Source organism: Lissotriton helveticus, chromosome 12, assembly GCF_964261635.1.
Source record: "Lissotriton helveticus chromosome 12, aLisHel1.1, whole genome shotgun sequence".
NCBI lineage: Eukaryota > Metazoa > Chordata > Amphibia > Caudata > Salamandridae > Lissotriton > Lissotriton helveticus.
The window spans coordinates 650,723,955-650,743,440 of record NC_136073.1 but is presented as its reverse complement, the minus strand read 5'-3'; the positions used below and the strand labels follow the sequence as shown (position 1 = coordinate 650,743,440).

The following is a 19,486-nucleotide window of genomic DNA, read 5'->3' as shown; positions in this document are numbered from 1 at the left end:
CCTCTCCTGATGATTAGAATCCTTGAGAGGCAGGGAGACCTTTGGGTGTTTACCATCGAGTCTTCCAGGTATTGTTGGTTTTGGTGTGTTGTGGTGCAGCGGCCAAGGCAACTTCGGAGCATAGGGTTCACGGTTCGATCCCCGGCGGCAGCTCAGCACCGCGTGACTCTGGGCAATAGCTCACTTAATTTCCACTATGGCCCCAGCTCCTTGAGACCCGTAAGGGGGAGTAATTTGCGCTTTACAAATACAGATTAACAATTATATTTATTGTTGATTTACATATTGTGCATAACAAATTACAAATAACATGTGGAGGATACAGAGGTCCATTTCTGAAAGATAGTTTGCGCTTCTATGATGGGCAACAATAATAAAAAATTGTATTATGAGATCATAACTTTGTATACACTGTACTGAATACACTGTACTGAATATTTTGTGCATTGGATTGTACAAAAGAATGATGCCACGCTTACAGAAAAAGAACAGAGAACACACACTGACTAGATCAGAAATAGAGCAGCGAACAATATAAATAGTTTCAGACAACATAAGTGATATTTAGGTAAAATATTGAAAACTAAGTTGAACATGGAAATTATGCACATAACAAGCTATTACAATTTTCTGGACCCAGAATTAGCTGGTCAATGAATTTTCACGATATTCAGAGATGTGCTGTTCGCTCTACTGTGCACATATACAGCCCGCTAGGATCAGGTGGGAAAAATGTGCAGTGATGCAGTGAGCTTTGCTGGATGCATTCTGCCCCTAGTAAAACTTGTAATGAGGAGGGCCATATACCAGGACATCAGTGAACTGGGATGAGGAGGATGTACATACGTGTGGTGGCAAATACAAATCAGCATCTTCCTTTACATGTGAATCATTCATATTATTATGAGGACTCCTCCTCCCTTGATAAATCGGTCCCCGCTACAGCTACCCACAGCAGGAGTGGCCCCCCCCGCTGTCCCCTTACTTACCAGAGCTGCTACCACAGCTCCTGTTCTTGCTGTTCCACAGGGGCCCCCTAACACAGCAGCTTCCAGCATGGTTCCCCCTGCTCCCACCCCTGTGGTGTTTATTGAGATGACTGACAAGCTAGCCAGGCACTCACAACCACAGAACATCTCCCCCACTCCATCACCCAGAAGCAGACAACGTGCCAGGCCCAGTAGTTGTCTGTTGACGCGGTTCAGGACTTCATTCGAGGCTTGAAGGCTTCCACCAAAGGAGCCCTAGCTGCCCCCACACCTGCCGCAGGCAGCCTCTGGTCACATAGCTGCGTCACTTTGTGCCTCACAGGGACTCTACAAACTCAGTCTGCCTTCACAGACATCAAGAGCGCCCGAGGGGGCAGTTAATGTGATGCTGTGGTAGGGCAGGTTGGCACCAGGGACTTCAACAGGCTGCTGGAATCCGCACTAGCTGAGTCAGTAGATGGCAGCTGGTACCCTTGTTGGTCTGTGAAATACTGCCCGGCTTCTTCCTGCGCCAGGAAACGTCTGACTTTTACAGAAAAGGGACTCATACGGAACAAACACATCTGAAGGACAGAGATACCGGGCCATCCATGTTTGTTTCCTTCAAACATCTCACCACTTTGTTTACTTTCATGAACCAGGAGAATGGGACCCTCAACAGGATCCTTATCAGTGGCCTTGAAAATGTGGAAAAGCCCATGAGTTGCAGGTCAAGCGCATCCGACCTCCGTTATCGCAACAGTTGTTATCAGGTGTTAAAGACCGGAGCTCAGCAACCAGAACCTTCAGAGCCGAGGGGAAGAAAAGCTACACTAGCGCTTGCCCCCATCCTGCAAAAACAAACTCTACCGCTGCCCAAACTGCTGTGTTGCATAACTTTTGAAAAAGGACTTCATACTCCAAGATGGGAGACCAAGCACTCCTTGAGCAGGTGTCGCTGTGATATTTATAGGAGAGTGTCTAGCTGCTGAGTGGCCACGGTAAACTGCAGGCTTCTCACAATGTATTGGGACTGATTTTTTAGAAACTATCTCAAGAGGAACACGAAAGCCCTTAAAGGCACGCAGTGCAGTTAGCTCAGGCACGAGACTGGTACTATTGTATTGAAATGTAGTAGGTGGAACTTACCGATCTTTTCATTACCATCTGTTTGAATAGGACGACCAGCTGTTTGTTGTAAGCAATAAACTTCTATTATGGGCCAAGAGCCATACTTGTTGTGGTTAAGGTACTAATGTACTGTGCAGGGACTGAAAATGGAGGGCCTTAATTATGAGGCCCTCACGCTGCCATTGCGTCACTTTTTGTGCATAAAAAATGCACCATGCTGCTCCATATTTACAAAGTGACGCATCTAGTCAGATGCGTCACTTTGTACACCCCTGCGCTACATTATACTTGCGACAGGTATAATGTGTGCAGGGTGGGCGTTCCGACGCAGGAAAGCCACGTAGAAGTGATACAGTGACATCTATGGGATTTCACTGCACCTCTTCTATGACGTCAGTGCGTCAAATCCTTACACCTGTTTGAAGCAGGCTTAAGGGGTGATGCAGTGCCTTTCACACGGGGCTTCCCTCATGTGAAATGACACATTGCTGGAGTTGCATCTGTTTTCAGACACTCCAGCAATGCATCATTTTTGCGCCTACAGATACATCAGGATTATTGACGCATCTGTAAATCCTTTCAACATGGAGCTCCGTACAGTAAATACGGCACATCCATGGTGTTGCAAGGATGGTGTTATGACAAGTGTTGCATCGCTGTTTTCCCACAGCAACGCAAAACTTTTCATAAATGAGACCCGGGGTCTTTTACTGCCTCATGCTGTTCTTTGAAGACAGGATCTTCATCTACCATCATATTTTATAAGACCTTAGGTTCCACTTAGGGTAAGAAAGATAAACTCCATTCTTGAATCATGACTCTTGCATTTCCATATCAGCCAATCACAGTCACATTTTAACAAGAATTGATAAAGCCAATAGGTCTAGCTAACAACTGAAAATTCAAGCGTGACATAATTGGCGTCGTTATTGCTGTTTAATCTCAGCACCTATGCCCTGAGGCAAAACATCTGGAATACTGTGTTAGTGACTTCAAATTCCAATGACCTGAAGCTCCTTATTTTATTATAATAGGTACAGGGACACTTTAAGAAGCAAAAACTGAGTTATTTCATCATAGTATTGGTGGCTCTTGAAATAGAAGGCTGCATTAGGAATCTCCTGTCAAAGTCCAGCATTAAATACTGATTGCAGCCTGCTGCTGTGCTGGGTGAACGGAGGCTCAAACTTTTGAAACTGTGAAAACAACAGCTTTGATGAAAGGCCCTGCTGCATTCGCATTAGTCTAAGAGAGGGAGGGATCTGTTGAAAATGAAGGTCTCCTTAATGAGGTTTTGGCGTAGGGCAGCTCAAAAAGTCACCTTGCTGAACTGCCCTACGATAAAGTGAAAGGGCAGGAATGCACCACATTTATCCAATACGGTGCATTTCTGTCCTTTTCCCCTGCGCTGGCACCATTTCGGCCACATAGCACCAACGCAGGCACCCTTGCACAATGGTGCCTGTGTTGTAGGCAAGATTGTTTTTGTGCAGGAAGGGGTACCTTCCTCTATGAAAACAATCCACAGAGGTATTTTCCTCCTTCTATGTGTGCTGCAGAATGCAGCACACATATCAAGAGGAAAAAACAAGAAATAAAGGTCTTTTTCCTCATCGTGCCTGCCGAGGGGAGGCGTTAGATTTTGCCGTATTCCCAGGTTTACAAGTCCTTGTAAACCCGAGAATGCATCTCCACCCATGGAAGTTGCATGAGAACACCACGCAACACCCATGGAAAGCCTCTCTTGCGCATTCTGCAGCACACATATCAAGAGGAAAAAACAAGAAATAAAGGTCTTTTTCATCATCGTGGAGGCGTTAGATTTTGCCGCATTCCCAGGTTTACAAGTCCCTGTAAACCAGAGAATGCATCTCCACCCATTGAAGTTGCATGAGAACATCAACGCAACACCCACGGAAAGCCTCCCTTGCGCAGCGTTAGGTGACTTAGTAATTTGCGCAATGTTGTCTTACTCAAGATTTGTGAGGCCACTCAAAGCCACGCAATGGGGCTTTGCATGGCTTCATAAATCTGACTCTGAGCCTTGCATCACGCATGTAACACTTTGCCTGGAGCAAATGTGACGCAAGGCTTACTTTATTACAACTGATCTCAGACAGTATTATCTAGAAATTATGAGCAATACATTTGCATTTTCAATGGCAGGGACATCTATTTTAGGGGGCATAAATTGTAGGTCTTCAAGTGCCATCAGATTAAGAATTCTGTTTGATGCCGAAAACCAGGGACACAAAATTGAGCACAAGCTCCATGTTGAAGAGTCTGGAATGAGACTGGCGTAAGAGTGACGCCTGACCTGAGTGATGCTGCCACTCTGTAGTAATAACCAAAGAACTTTAGATAAGAGTTTGAACTGGGGAAATGAGGCTTCTTGGGCTTGTAGAAATGGAGTAACTATTTAACAAAAATGAAGACGGGATTAGCAGTTTCCGGCTAACCAAGGCATTTTACACACACTGAAGGAGAGGTGGTGGGCATGCACCTGTGAATGTAGAAGCTACAAAAGCCACAAGCCCTGATCCACACCTCTAAGGAAAGCCACAGTGATTGTAGAGTGTTTCATAGAACTTCCTGTCAAGCATATGAAAGGTCAGCAGGTCTGAACTACTGTTATCTTCTTTATTATTGGGGGGCACCATTTGTATAGCGTACATCACATTTGCTACTATTTGAATTCATATAAAACGATAAAACCTTAAAAAAGATGGCTCTAGTGGACTTAAACTTCCACACTTGACAAAATCCTAAAAATGTGAAGGGTCATCCCCATTTCAATTACTGATGACTGCACATTAATAGTCATCTACAGTTACGTGTTTTTTTAAGTACATGCATGGCCAGTAATTCGTAAATTCCAGGTAAGGCAGCAGGCGCTGGACACCACGTGGGGCTGTACTATACATTGTCCCCCAGGGCGAGGCACAATGGTATTACAGAAGGGGCCACAGACGCTTGTGCAGCCCCTTCTGTATTACTGATAGCACTGACCTGTAGGGCCAGCGCTATCATTAGAGGGTGTTCCCTCATTTGCATGGAGTCTTGGCCCCATGCAAATGGGGAACTCGCTGTGCCTCTGCTTCAGCTGCATAATATAGAGGTGGGCGCAGAGGCAGGCCTTTGGGAGGTGCACTCACAGTGCGCCACAAAAAGGTGTTGCACTGTCAGTATGATTCCTGAAGGCAGGCCCTCGGAGGGGCGCTACGAGGTACCATAAATTTATGAGGCCCCTTGTGGCACCGGAACTTCACTTTTGAGATGTTCCATTGGCACAATGTGCCCCAGCATATTTGCAGGGACACATAAAGCCACTTTACGTGGCTTTTCATGACGTTGTAAATATGTACCCCTTTTACGCAGAACACTGCGTGAAAGGAGCGTTCCATGGGTGTTGCTTTGGGTGTTACCATGCAACACCCATGGAATCTGAAGCATTCCCAGATTTATCATAAAGTATAAACCTGGGAATGCGTCAGAACTAATGCCTAGGGGTGGTGTTAGGAAGGCGTAACAAGGGAAATGTTTTCATTTCTCTTCGTTTTTTCTGCAGCACATGAGGAACAAAGAAATTGCATGAACTTATTAATTTTGTGCAGGAAGGTGTCACTTTCTGCACAAAATCAACCAGCTCCGCAATGCAGGCACCCTTGCTCCATGGCGCATGGCATTCATTGTGTATGCCATGGACTGGAATGCAGTGTATCACATAGAAACGGTGATAAGGGGCATTCCTACCCTTTTGTTAGGGCAGTGCAGCAAGATTTCTTGCGGTACTGCCCTATGGCAAAACCTCATAAATGAGGCCCCATGTATGGAATTTTTCTAAGTATATGAACTCCATCATGTGAGCCGAGTGAGAGGAACTTGAAGTGACAGAGTCCTAGCACTCATATTCCAATAAAGGGAAGCTGGAGTTACTGAGGAATTACAAACTGTAATTAGTGCCTCGAGTCTGTTGTGACTAACAAATTCCAGAATGTGATCAGAGTGAAAGAAGCCTGCAGTAGCAGGTAAGCCCAGACTATGATCAGAACCTGGAGTAAATTAGAAATCCTAGACTGAACCCAGTGTGAGGGGTACACAGACAAGCTGAGAAACCTCAGACTAAGATCAACATGAAAGACACTCGGGCATATGAGGAATTGCTGTCCAGGACCCAAGTCACGTTGACCAGGAGGGACTTCGAGATGTTGGCCTAGACAAGCAGAGGAGGTCCATATCATGATCCAATATGAAGAGAACCTGGAGCAACTGAAAATGCCAACTATGATTAGAACGAGGGGAACATTGCCCAGTCCTTTAATTCTAGCGTGAGAGTATTGTGGTGCAATGATACCATGTAGGAATTCTCCACTACCATCAGACAAGGGTAAGAAAGAATGTCATGGGGAACCCCAAACTGTGATCTGTATACAGTTAAAAGATTTGGCTGAGGAGCACATGTTCCACATTTAGAAGAACCCAATGGCGGAGTAGCACTAGGCAGTGTGCCACATTTAAAAGAGCCCATTGGTGGAGTAGCACCAGACAATGATCCACAGCGGTGGAGTAGCACCATACAATGTTTCACTTTTAGAAGAACTGAGTGGCTTAAGTGTCACATGTTTGCATTCAATGAAGCTGTGCACAAATCTTGAAGCAGCTGAGGTTAGACGGTACAGGAGGTTAGCTGTGGTGAATCCTATGATGTTGTCTCTTCAGGGTACATCTGGTTCACGATCGATGCAAGTGTGTCCACGATAACTAGAAAAGAATGAAAGCAGAACGTCAGGATGACTTCATTAGCACTCTGATAAGATCTGTTCTAAGCAAAGTATATTTAATTGTTCAACCTGTCAGCCTTAGGGTCGTCTTCCCCCAAATGTTTTGCCTCTCCTCCTCCATTTTGCTGAACCTATTTTTGTTGGGAATTTACCTATACCTCTAATGTTAATTGAAAAAACAATTGATGCACAAAGGGTAAACCAAAATGTATTAGTTTGCCCTGACACTTAATTTATGTCATTCTTTTTTTTAGTTTTAGAACTTTTTATCATTACAGATCAGAGAAGGAACAAAATCAACTTCACATTAAGCCATACATCATCATTAAATAGCAAAAACAAAGACAATATATCAAATTGATGTGAAACAAATAATCATACAATACAAATGTGCTCTCTAAGTACAGAAACAAATTAATATGAAGAACATCATTCAACAGTTGCCAAAGGACAATACAAAGAAAAACACTTCGGTTTAGCATATGAATTTACATTCCAGGAGGTGAATCAGTTATAATTACACCCACATTATTATTCTAGTATTTACTATGTTTGGATATTGTTTAACACAGGGAATGTAGCAACTGCCGGTGGCACAAATCCTTTACTGAATAAGTGGATGCCGACGCGTTTCGAGTCCCCTGTATTAGTCACAGGACTCTCATCAGGGCAGGATAAGTCATATCCGTAGGAACTGTTTTTTAAAAAAAGAAGGGAGAAAATATTTATAAAAAATTGGTCCTCTATCCAACTCAAATTGTTTTTAAAGAGCGCATCCCATGATGCAGCATACCTTAAGGGATCAGGAATTTGAGGGTCTTTTTAGAATGTCATCATGTTCCGTGTGTGTCAACCTGCAACAGAGCGGAGTGGCTTTAAATGCACCGTTTCAAACGGAACATGATGACATTCTAAAAAGACCCTCAAATTCCTGATCCCTTAAGGTATGCTGCATCATGGGATGCGCTCTTTAAAAACAATTTGAGTTGGATAGAGGACCAATTTTTTATAAATATTTTCTCCCTTCTTTTTTTAAAAAACAGTTCCTACGGATATGACTTATCCTGCCCTGATGAGAGTCCTGTGACTAATACAGGGGACTCGAAACGCGTCGGCATCCACTTATTCAGTAAAGGATTTGTGCCACTGGCAGTTGCTGCATTCCCTGTGTTAAACAATATCCAAACATAGTAAATACTAGAATAATAATGTGGGTGTAATCATAACTGATTCACGTCCTGGAATGTAAATTCATATGCTAAACCGAAGTGTGTTTCTTTGTATTGTCCTTTGGCAACTGTTGAATGATTTTCTTCATATTAATTTGTTTCTGTACTTAGAGAGCACATTTGTATTGTATGATTATTTGTTTCACATCAATTTGATATATTGTCTTTGTTTTTGCTATTTAATGATGATGTATGGCTTAATGTGAAGTTGATTTTGTTCCTTCTCTGATCTGTAATGATAAAAAGTTCTAAAACTAAAAAAAAGAATGACATAAATTAAGTGTCAGGGCAAACTAATAAATTTTGGTTTACCCTTTGTGCATCAATTGTTTTTTCAATTAACATTAGAGGTATAGGTAAATTCCCCCTTTTGTATCACTTAAAGGCCCAACCTCTTTCCCACAGGGCCAAACCCCCCCCTTTTCATTAAAAAAAAAAAACCTTTAGAAAGTTAGCATTTTTCTGCCCTTAGCCCCTTTGTGCCTTAAGCCTGGCCTGGGTCACCAGACTGGGTGTTATTGACAGTTATAACCACAGAAGGACTGCTGTTCTTTTTTTTATTTTTTTACTTTATTTTTTCAGCAAGATGAACAACATAATCCCCCCCCAAAATTGGCATCGGTAGAAATAAAAAACAGGTGTACACAGTTCATTGTTCCAGTACGGCTCCAGCAGGTGCAGATATAACAGCAGATACAAGAGTCAAACCCTCTGGGTGCAAAGCAATCATAGAAACTGACTGTAAGGAACCTTGTGCGCAGTCATCAGGGCATTACTCCAACACCAACTCTCCCTCCCCACCTCCAGCCTCCCCGTCCTCAGGTCCCGATCCCTCAGAGGAGAACAATTCAGCACTGGTTGCATCGGAATCGCTGCCAACCGACCCCACAAAGCACATCATACGCCATGCGAGCAAGTCCTCCTGCAGCCGCTCATCCTTACGCGTATGCTGCATGTGCGTCTCCTCAGCCAATGTCCATTCCCCAACATCCCGAAGCCACAAAGGACTGCTGTTCTTAAAGTAAAAAGAAAGAAAGGAGGTAAGGGAGGTGGAAGCTATCAGTAGGAACGTGGAGAACTGATCAACTGGATCGGGGTATACGATTGATCAGAAGCAATGGCCTTCACACACCCAAAAGAGTGTCATGTTTTGCCATCGGGCAGCTCCTCTTTGGGCAGCGCTGCAATACCTAATGGGCCTCTCGAGGGCGATCTTTGCTGGAGATCTTTAAAAGTTGGTTGCTGTGATGGGATCTCTGATGGTGCCGTGAGTGTATGGTGGTGAAGTGAGTGTTTTAAAAATGTCCAAGGTGTATCAAATCTATTTTTATACGGTAGTCCTCTTGGCATGAGTAAAAGAAAAGTGGCTGTTCTCGGACAAATGATAATCACCAGGACATTCCTCCCAGTGAATTACTCCCAGACAGTCACACATTAGAGAAATTAGGTGTGCTTGAGTGGGCCATCTGCTGGCAGGATAGGGAGGCGGAGGGCCATCAGTTGGCAGGATAGGGAGGTGAAGGTAAGCACAGCACCTCTTACACCTGAATAGCCTGTGCTTCGCCTTCACACAAAAGGTCTAACAACCCTGCATTGTCACTTCAGCTTGCTTGGATCCATTGCAGGGGAGCCAGGGAATTCCATGCACTTCAAAACCCCTTTTCTAGAAGCTTCTCACACCTCCCAGAACCAGGGCAATAGGGTATACAAAAAGAGCCTCAGACACCAGTTCTTCAGTACACTGCTGAACCTGTGGATACTCTGCCAGGAAGAAAGCCTGCAGCCTGTCTCCAATACATGTCTGGGGTGGGTGACAACTGGACTTGTGCATTTCCTCTGGACAGCCACACACAAAAGGAGCCCAAGTATGACTGAGCGGCTATCCACATCCTGATAGGTCATCCTGGGCATGATGAGAGGAAGGAGCTGACACCTACACAGGAATAGATTGTGTCCTATCCCCACACAAAGGGCTCACCCCTGTGGTGAGTCTGGAGCCAAAGCTGGGAGGGAGGAGCTCTGTTAACTCAGTCACCTCCAATTCACAACACAACTGGGTATAAGTACCTGGTCCCTGACCCCACCAAAGCAGACACTACTGGAACTGTGGAGATTCTCTGCCAGGAAGAAGAACTGTTGTGCTGCTACAAGGACTGTCACTATGCTGGACTGCTGCTTTAAAGGAACTATTGCCCTGATGTGCTAACCTAATGGCACAGAGTGATTCACAGGGCTAGTCTGCTGGCCTCCTGATTGGAGCCTCAGGGACAGAAAAGGCTCCCCAACCAACTCCTGTACACAGCAGCAGTGAGTTTCTGACCCATAAGTGGTGGCTTTCAGGTCCTGGACCTTGGTGTAGCCCACGGGCTCTTGAAATGAAGCTTTTAGTCTCTTTTTGACCGCGAAAGGGCCAGTTGTCCACAGGACAGCACCACTCGCATTGAAATGCAGCGCAAGCCATCGCCAGTCCGTGCCCTTGCACAGCAAACATCGATTGCCCACGGAGGACCAACAACATGAAGCAACAGCCCGCCTATCCGAGACACTCAGCCTGCTCTTCGCGCACGCCGACCACTGCCCGGGACGCTCTCCTTGCTCCCAGCAAACCCTCTCCAACACAAACAGGACTTCAGTGGAACTAATCTGGGACTTTATTCGACCAGCAGTTGGTCTGAACTTTTGACTTTGACCAGGGCAACCAGATAGCTGTGGTTGTAGCTTTATACTTTTAGGAGCTACTTTATACAGTTTATTCTTTAAAAATTCATAACTCCGGTTCTACTCATTGGATTTTTGTTGGTTAGGTCTTGTTTTATTTATTAAATTCAGATCGATTTATCTAACCTGGTGTGGGATCTTTTTGTACAGTGTGTTCACTGTTTTACTGTTTGAAGTGTTGCACAAATACTTTACACAGTGCCTTTAAGTTAAGCCTGGACGCTCTGTGCCAAGCTAACAATGGGTTGAGCAAAGGTTAATTTGGGGTTTCCTCAGCCAGTAACCCAGTTCCTTACATTGGTCATCAGTGATGAGGCTATGACTTTTGCCTGTGTAGTGCTATCCAGTGATTTGGTGTACCCTATCATTCTATATCTAGGACCAATTTGAGTTTTAAATTCTCCCTGATTGCCTTTTCGCGGTTTCTAAATTTCTTCCTAATCTACCTGACTGTGTGTGTCTATGGCCCCACTTGCAAGGATGGAGTTTGAGCTTCTCTACACGGAGAACTACATTGTGGCTGAGATCAAGAAGGTTTGGCAGGAGATGGACTGCCCACCAAAAGGAGCACCAGGTAAGCTGGAGGGGGAAGATGATGAGGACGAATCAGAGCAGGACCTGCAGGAGGGTCTTGGAATGCAGCCTGTGTTGGAGGGGGTAACCTACTCCAAAGATTGGAAACCCCTCCTTGTACAGGGAGCAGTGCGTCTTCCATGGGCCTGACCCAAGATGAGTTGGAGGACAGGAGGGACGAAAAGAAGCTCAAGCTAGAGCTGGCCAAACTAAAGCTGGAAAAGGAGGAAAATAAACTGGCCATGGGAAAGGAGGTTAAGAGAGCCTTGGTAAAGGGGAAGGCTGAGAGGTCCTTGTCTGAGAAAAAGGTACTGCTGGAGCATGAAAAGAGCATGAAAGAGCTGGAGCTAAAAGCAAGGCAACCTACAGGATCCAACAGTGATGGTGGCAGCGTACCAACAGTGTCTGCTGGAGAGGTGAGTGTCTCCATCTCCCAGGAGCTTGTGCCTAACTATATGGTGGGAGATGATGTAGACATGTCGTTTGTAGCTTATGAAGTTGCACTCAGGATATATAAGGTCCCAAAGGAGTGCTGGGGTGGGTTGAAGACTGTGGAAACATGCTCATGGTGGGGAGGGACATGCTCCTGACACTAGAGGCAGAGGATTAGACCATGTATGCCCTCATAAAGGCATACCTTGTTGCTAAGTTTGGGCTGACCCCTGAGAAGTACTGTCAGAGGATCAGGGAAAACCACAAGCTCTTGAATATGGCCTGGGCGGAATTCCTAGATTATGCTAGCAAGGCACAGAAGAGCTGGGTGAGGGGTAGCAAAGTGGAGGATTGTACTGGGCTGTGCAACCTACTTCTGAGGCAGCACATGTTCAATACTTGTTTTCCAGATCTACTTCAACACCTAGTGGATAGAAAGCTTACCGATCCCAGGAAGACTGCTGAGGAGGCAGACTTCTGGGCAGCCCCAGAGTGTCTAAAAAGGTGCATAGGAGGGACTCAGTAAAAAGGGTGGTCAGCATTGCTAACAGAGGAAAGGGGGAGGGGGGATATACAAATAAAAACACAGCGTTCTCTCAAGGCCCACAAAACAATTCACTGGGGAAAGGGTCCCACTCCCAATCTCGCCACCAGAAGAAAGGCTTCACAGATCAGAAAAAGTTTTTCCTAAGTGTTATGAATATGGGCAATGAAGGGAGATTCCAAGTTCTCCAAGAGGGCACCACCCCCAGTGGTGGGTAGTCACAGAGGATAGCCAGCACATAACTTGGCCGCAGTTAGTGTGGGAGAGACTACTGAGGTTACCCTAATGTCCTTGGGTGATACAGAGATGGTGTCCAGAGCCCACATGCTTGCCAATACTTCAAAGTATAGGCAGTGGGTAACCATCAATGGACAGAAGGTGGAGGCTCAGAGGGACACATGCGCCAGTATGACTGCTATCAGATGTTATCTGGTGTTCTCAGAGCAGGTGATACCCAATACTTTTCACCAGGTTGTGGTAGTAGGCAAGTGGGAGAGACACTCCCCCTTGGCTCTTATTCCCTTTAAAGAGGGGGGGTGGTCTCTGACAGTTGCTGTGAGTCCTGCAATGCCCGTGGACTGTGTGTTTTGGAATGGCTTGGAGCACACAGTCTGGAAGGAGGTGGGACTCAGGTCACACCTGAAAATGTTAGGATTGCCTGAGTGAGTCTGTGCGACCAAGGAGGGGAGTAAAGAAGGTCTGGAGCTTGAAGAATGGCCTAGACACCTGCCAGGAAAAGGAAGCGCAATGGGCGAGGGAATCCAGCCCCTGAATGTCTCCCTGAACACGTGGATGGGGCACCAGAGGAGGCAGCCCAGAGCATAATGGGGAGAACAATGCCTCCCTGGTACCCTGCTGGAAGTTGCTGAGTGGTAAGTAGAAATAGGACCCACCAGTGAGGAGCTATGTAATGTGCAGAAGGGGTGCCCAACACATGAGGTGGTATCCAAAGCCCAGGCAGCTGGTGACAACTCTGGAGATCACCTCATATACTGGGAGAATGATCTTCTGTATATTGATTCTGATGCTCCTGAGCCTGGGGCAGAATGCGTATTGCTAGTTTCCCAATGTTACAGGGCCTTCCTATGGGGTTGGCTAAAGAGATACCCCTGGCAAGACATCTGGGGCAGGAGAAGACCTTTGACTAGCTCGTCACCCACTTTTATTGGCCCCTGAGTAGGACAGCTACTGTTCTATTTTGTAGAACTTGCCTCACCTGCCAGGCTAGTGGGAAGACTAGGAAAAAAACTAGACGCTCCCTGACTCCCATGTCTGTTATTGGTACACCCTTGGAGAGGGTAGGAATTTGTATTGTCGGAGCCTTGGGCCCCAAGATAGCCTTAGGCAATACGGTTATCATAGTCTTGGTGGACCATGCCACTAGGTACCACAAGGCCATTATCACGAGGCCATCCCTCTGATTTCTATTACTGCACCTGTAGTGGCTAGAGCCCTAATGGGATTTATTTTTTACCAGAGTCGGTTTCCCCAAGGAAGGGGAGTCAGACAGGGGCACCAACTTCATGTCCACGTACATAATGTTTATGTGGAAGGAGTGCGGGGCTACTTATAACTTCTCCACAGACTACCATCCATAAACAAATGGGCTAGTTGAAAGATTCAACAAGGCCCTTAAAGGCATGATAATGGCCTGCCTGAGTCCATGAGGTCAAAGTGGGATGTCCTGTTACCATGCTTGGTCTTTGAGCACAGGGAAGTACCACAGAAGGGAGTGGGTTTTAGCCCATTTGATCTTCTGTATGGTCACTCTGTCAGGGGATCTCTCATTCTGGTTAAAGATGGGTGGGAGTATGCTCCCAAGAACCCAGCCCGCCGAAGATGTGATTAGCTATATGCTAGTCCTCTATAAACAGAGGTTAAAGTTCTAGAAGAATGCTTCTAAGAAATTGGAGGCTACCCCTGTGGGGTTTCAACCTGGAAAGAAAGTGTGGATGGTGGAGCCAGTGGAGCTCAGGGTTCTTCAGGATCGCTGGGCTGGGTCATATGAGGTAGTGTAAAGGAAAGGGAATCCACCTACCTGGTGGATCTCAGAACCCGCAGGAACCTCTTAAGGTACTTCATGTGAACTGCCTCAAACCCCACAATGAGAGGTCTGAGGTAACCATGCTGCTGGTGACAATTTATAGGGTAGAGGAGAAGAGTAAACCTCTCCCAGATAGCCTGACATTCAAAGAGATGGATGGGTCAGTAGAAGGTGTCAACCTCTTCCCTACCCTGACCCCAGAGCAGCAGAGGAACTGTCTCCAGTTAGTGGAACAGTTTGCTTTACTATCACACCTGGGCTTACACAAGTGTGTACCCATGATATAGATACTGGGGACAACCTGCCTTTCAAAATCAAAATATACAGGGTGTCTGACAAAGTGAGGGCCAGCATCAAAGCACTGGTCACTAAGATGATAGAAATGTGGGGTCATTGAGCATTCCAGTAGTCCCTGGTCCAGCCCAGTGGTGCTGGTACCAACAGTGGCCCCACTGGACACTGCCCCAGAACTCAGGTCCTATGTTGACTACCGAAGACTCAACTCAGTCACAAAGACTGATGCACACCACATCCCTGAGCGAACAAACTCATTGATCAGTTAAGGGCTGCCAAGTTCCTGAGCAATTTTGATTTGACTTCAGGGTACTTGCATATTTCCCAGACTGGAGGGAGGGGGGCTATAGAGAGGTCTACCTTCTCTACCCTGGAGGGCCACTTTCAGTTAAAAGTTTGCCCTTTGGACTCAAGAACGCGCCTGCCTTCCTCCAGAGGCTGGTGAACCAGGTCTTGGCTGGTTTGGAGGCTTAAGTACTGCTTATTTAGACGTTATAGCTGTCTTCAGCAGCACCTGGCAGGGCCACCTACTTCACTTGCAGGAAGTGCTTCAGGCCTTTCAACGGGCAATTTGGACTATCAAGGGATAGTAAGTACCAGAACGGAAGGGCAGCGGTCAGTGGTGTGCTTGGGACACTTGGTAGGCCGGGGGAAGGTGCAGCCGCTCCAGGCCAAAATAGAGACTATCCTGGACCAGGAGCCACCACAAACTCAATTAGATGTGAGGGTCTTCCTATGTATCACTGGGTACTACAGGAGGCTTGCCTTGGGGTATGGCACAACTTTTCCATATTTCCATATACTTTTCCAAGACGTTCAATATTGTACAAACAGATGCTTTAGAGAATGGCATAGAGGCAGTCGTATCACAGATAAATGAGGAGGGTCAGGATCAACATTCAGCATTAATCTCAAGGAGGCTACATTCCATGGAACTGAGGTGAAGTGCTATTAAAAGAGAAGCCTTTGTTGTGTTCCGGGCACTGAAGAAGCTGAAGCCATACTTGTTTGGGACTCACGTCTGGGTTCAAACAGAGCACAGGCTCATCAGAAGGCTAATGCAAATGAGAGGTGAAAATTCAAAATTGTTTAAGGGGTCCATTTCCCTAAAGGGACCGGACTTTAAGGTGGAACATTTCCCTGGGTCAGACCACACCAGTGCTGATGGTCTCTCCAGATTCTTCTGCATTAGTGAAGAGAACTCCCAAGGGGTTGGGTAGTTCTTCCCACTTTCAGCTGAGGGACACATGTTAGATCTATAAGCCTTGGGGTGGGCTTCTCCCCAACCATTTGCCTTTCCTCCTCCATTTTGCTGCACCTATTTTTGTTGGCCTTAAGACTCTGGGCACTTTATCACTAATACATAGTGCTAAAGTGCTTGTGATCTTTCCCTAAAGCATGTTAGATTGGGTTATACCCAATTGGCATATTTAATTTACTTGTAAGTCGGTGATCAAGTGGTACCATATGTACGCAGGGCCAGTACCTTACATGCTACTAGTGAGTCTGCAGCACTGATTGTGCCACCCACTTCAGTCGCCCTTTAAATATGTGTCAGGCCTGCCACTGCAGCCTGTGTGAGTGCAGTTTTAAACTGCCATGTCGACCTGGCAAAGTAAATCTTTTTCCATGGGAAAACCTTCCCTACAAATATGTCACACCCAAGGCAGGCCCTAGACAGTCCCATGGGCATTTTGCAGTGTATTTAAAATGTTGGACATGTACTTTTAGGTTTTACATGTGCTGGTAGTGAAAAACTCTCAAACTCGTTTTTTATTACTGCACTGCCAATCTCTCCCACTTATACCTCAATAACCTGTGCTCTTACTTCACACAAAGGGCCTAACGGGCCTGCAGTGTCACTTCAGCCAGCTTGGAGCAAGGGCCGAGGAGGCAGAAAATTCTATGCACTTCAAAGCCACTCTCTAGAAGCTTCTACCACCTTCCAGAGCCAGGGCACCAGAGTATAGATGTCAGACCTCAGACACCAACTCTTCAGTGCACTTCTGGACCCATGGGTATTTTGCCAGGAAAATTGACTGATGTACTGCTACAAGTCATGTCACTCAGCTGGACTGCTGCTCTAAAGGAACTGCTGCCCCTGTGCTGAACTACTGCCCTCATGCCTGGGGAAAAAGAACTGGACCATGTTGAACCAGTGACTCAAAGTTCTGGATCCAGCTGCAGTGAGCTCCTGACCCTGGTGCCTTTTAGGTCCAAGACCATTGGTGTAGCTCACAGGCTCTTGAAATCAAGCTTTTGGGACCGTGAAAAGGCCTGTTCGCACCGGAACCAAGCTTCTAGCTGAAATTCAACGTGAGCCGCAGCCAGTCCATCTCTTCACACAACAAGCATTGATCACCTGCAGAGGACCACTAACACAAAGCACCAGCCTCCCTGTCTGCATTTGTGATTGGCTTTACAAGGATGATGTCCGGTTGTGGGTGCTTTCCCAAAAATTGAGTCACTCGTACCAACCACTGCCTTAGCAAAGAAAAATAATTTCTAGTGTCCATCACTGAAGCTAATAAGTGCTGAATACCATATTTTACAATCATCTAGTTTAGGACACAGAATGGTAGAGATTGTATATTGTGCCAATGAAGTGCTGTAGTCTTTCAGGACTTTTTAATCATTTCCATCACTTAAAGTCATCTATGATTGCTCTATGCTTCATCTTTAGTACCATGATGCAGAGGTGTTATTGTATTGTTTATTTGCTATAACAGATACCACTTCCATCCACAGCCAAATCAGCCACTTTCCAAGAGTACCTCCAGCAGACGGGCGTTGTGTGGGATCATAAGCTCGGCATGAATCGATGAGCTCCTGCAAGTCCGAAGGACAGTCTGAGGGAAGAGGCTCTTGGTACTTTTCCGATCCAACCTTCTCAAGGATCATTTCTGGAGTAAAACCTGCATTGGAGTGAGAGAGAGAGAGAGGGAGAGAGAGAAAATGTGTGAATGAGCGCATGGGAGCAGCGCAAGAGTGATACTCCAGCAACCTAACAATAACTAACCTTCTGTAACTCATCTATTATTACCACCAACCAGTGCATGGATTCACATATCCACTCCCCTACTAAAGATCACACTCCTAATGCCTATTAATTTAATCCATCACATAGAACCTGGAAGAAATGCATGGCATGATTTCCTTAAGACGCAAGACTAATCTCAGTAGTCCAAAAGAAATATTAACCCTGGGTTCCAGAGCAGCGTGTTGCCCAACAGAAAGTAGTACAAGAGAGACTGAATAAGAGCTTGAGAGGGATAAAGTGAGGGGGAATAAATGATAAAATGTGTGAGAGTGATAGTGTCTAAACCAGTGTGGGAGAACGCAGGAGACCGCCAGGGTACCATATTGAGAGAGAAGGAGTTAAAGTAAAAGAGACAAAGGCCCATATTTAACCCCTTCGGCGCTGATGACGAGCTCAGCTCGTCATCAGTTGCGCCGCTCGCACGCTGATGATGAGCTGAGCTCGTCATGTAACGCGGCTTTTTGAAAAAAGCCGCGTACGGCGAAAATCGCCGCAGCGCGCATGCGGTTAACAATATTTCACGCAACGCAGTAATCCACCTTGCTGTGATGCGCGAAAGCTAGAGGGCAGGAATTATTCATGATTTATCTACGTTCAATGGAGCAATAGCTTTGAAAATGAAACTTAGCCATTAATGTTTATGACAGATGATACGTTCATCAGCTCCTGCACATTGCCTGCTTTTGATTCCCAGCAGCAACGTGCAGACAGGGAAGGGTTTTTTTTCCACTTCCAGCAGGGCAACGATAAAGACAGAAGTTAAGGGGCCATCAGGCCTCCTTTTGATGGAGCATAGGACTGAAGGCTTCCTGGAACCTCACAAATGCAAATACACCGGGGAGAAAACAAAAGCACACAGCTCATCTCTTCACAGGTACTTAAGAGATGCATGCTTTTTACTTTGTTGTATATAAGTGCTTGCACTGTAAGAATGGCAGATGGGTTGGTCGGTCTCAATATCTACACAAATAATTTAAATAGCACTTTATTTCTTTTATAGCGCTACTCATCCCAATGCAGAGTATTAGAGCACTTTACATAACATACACATTATCCATTCCAAATAAATGATGTAAGTGTGTAAATTAATGTACAAGATGTGTTACACGAGACAGTCAGGGTTACAAGGTGTAGGAGTCAAATACACTTCATAGCTCACTGTGGTCTACTAGAGGGATTACTATTTATTAACTGCAAGTAATAAAAGGATCTCCGTGTTCATAGCAGTAATCCACTTACCTATCTACATAAAATAAAAATCTGTGATCTGCATGTTACATGATATGCTTTGCAGGAGGCAACTTTTTCTAAAAAAAACCCCATATTTTATTGTGTTTTCAGTTGGCATATGTTATAACGTACACATATCAGAGCATCACTTCCAGTGAGGTCACTTCCTGGGATGCCACGTGGAATGTCTCGCGTTGTGACGTCATGTGCTTTGATAGCACGCGTCGTGATGTCACCTGCATACTGCCTGACTTTTAGCCAGTCCCTCCACTTCTTTTCTAAGGACTTGTGCCCTAGTGTCACCGCATTCATAGCAGCAAGCCATGAGAGGAAGCTGCCGCCTCGCGCTCAAGCAGAGCTTAATTAAAGCGGATGGTTGCAAGTGGGGCCCACCGGCACGCAGAGACATTCACGGCTCTGCAGGGGTAGGCTGGGAGTTTAATGCAACCAATACAAAGGTTGAAGGTTAGCAAAGAAGTAATGCTACTTGTGCTCATCCAAA

The 19,486-nt window shown here is 45.7% G+C and overlaps 1 protein-coding gene across 2 annotated transcripts in view; it reads right to left on the bottom strand.

Moving 5' to 3' along the window:
- Positions 1-252: 252 nt before the first annotated feature.
- Positions 253-19,486, bottom strand: part of MLKL (mixed lineage kinase domain like pseudokinase) — an 888,605-nt gene continuing 869,371 nt past the window's right edge. Inside the window, exons 10-11 of one of the 2 annotated variants that reach the window (XM_078670354.1) lie at positions 17,489-17,629; positions 253-6,860 (exon numbers count right to left, since the gene is read on the bottom strand). In XM_078670354.1, coding sequence (XP_078526480.1) covers positions 6,799-6,860; positions 17,489-17,629 — 203 coding nt within the window. In that variant the 3' untranslated portion in view covers positions 253-6,798. The remainder of the gene's footprint in view (positions 6,861-17,488; positions 17,630-19,486) is intronic. The other variant, XM_078670353.1, reaches the window with a different exon arrangement.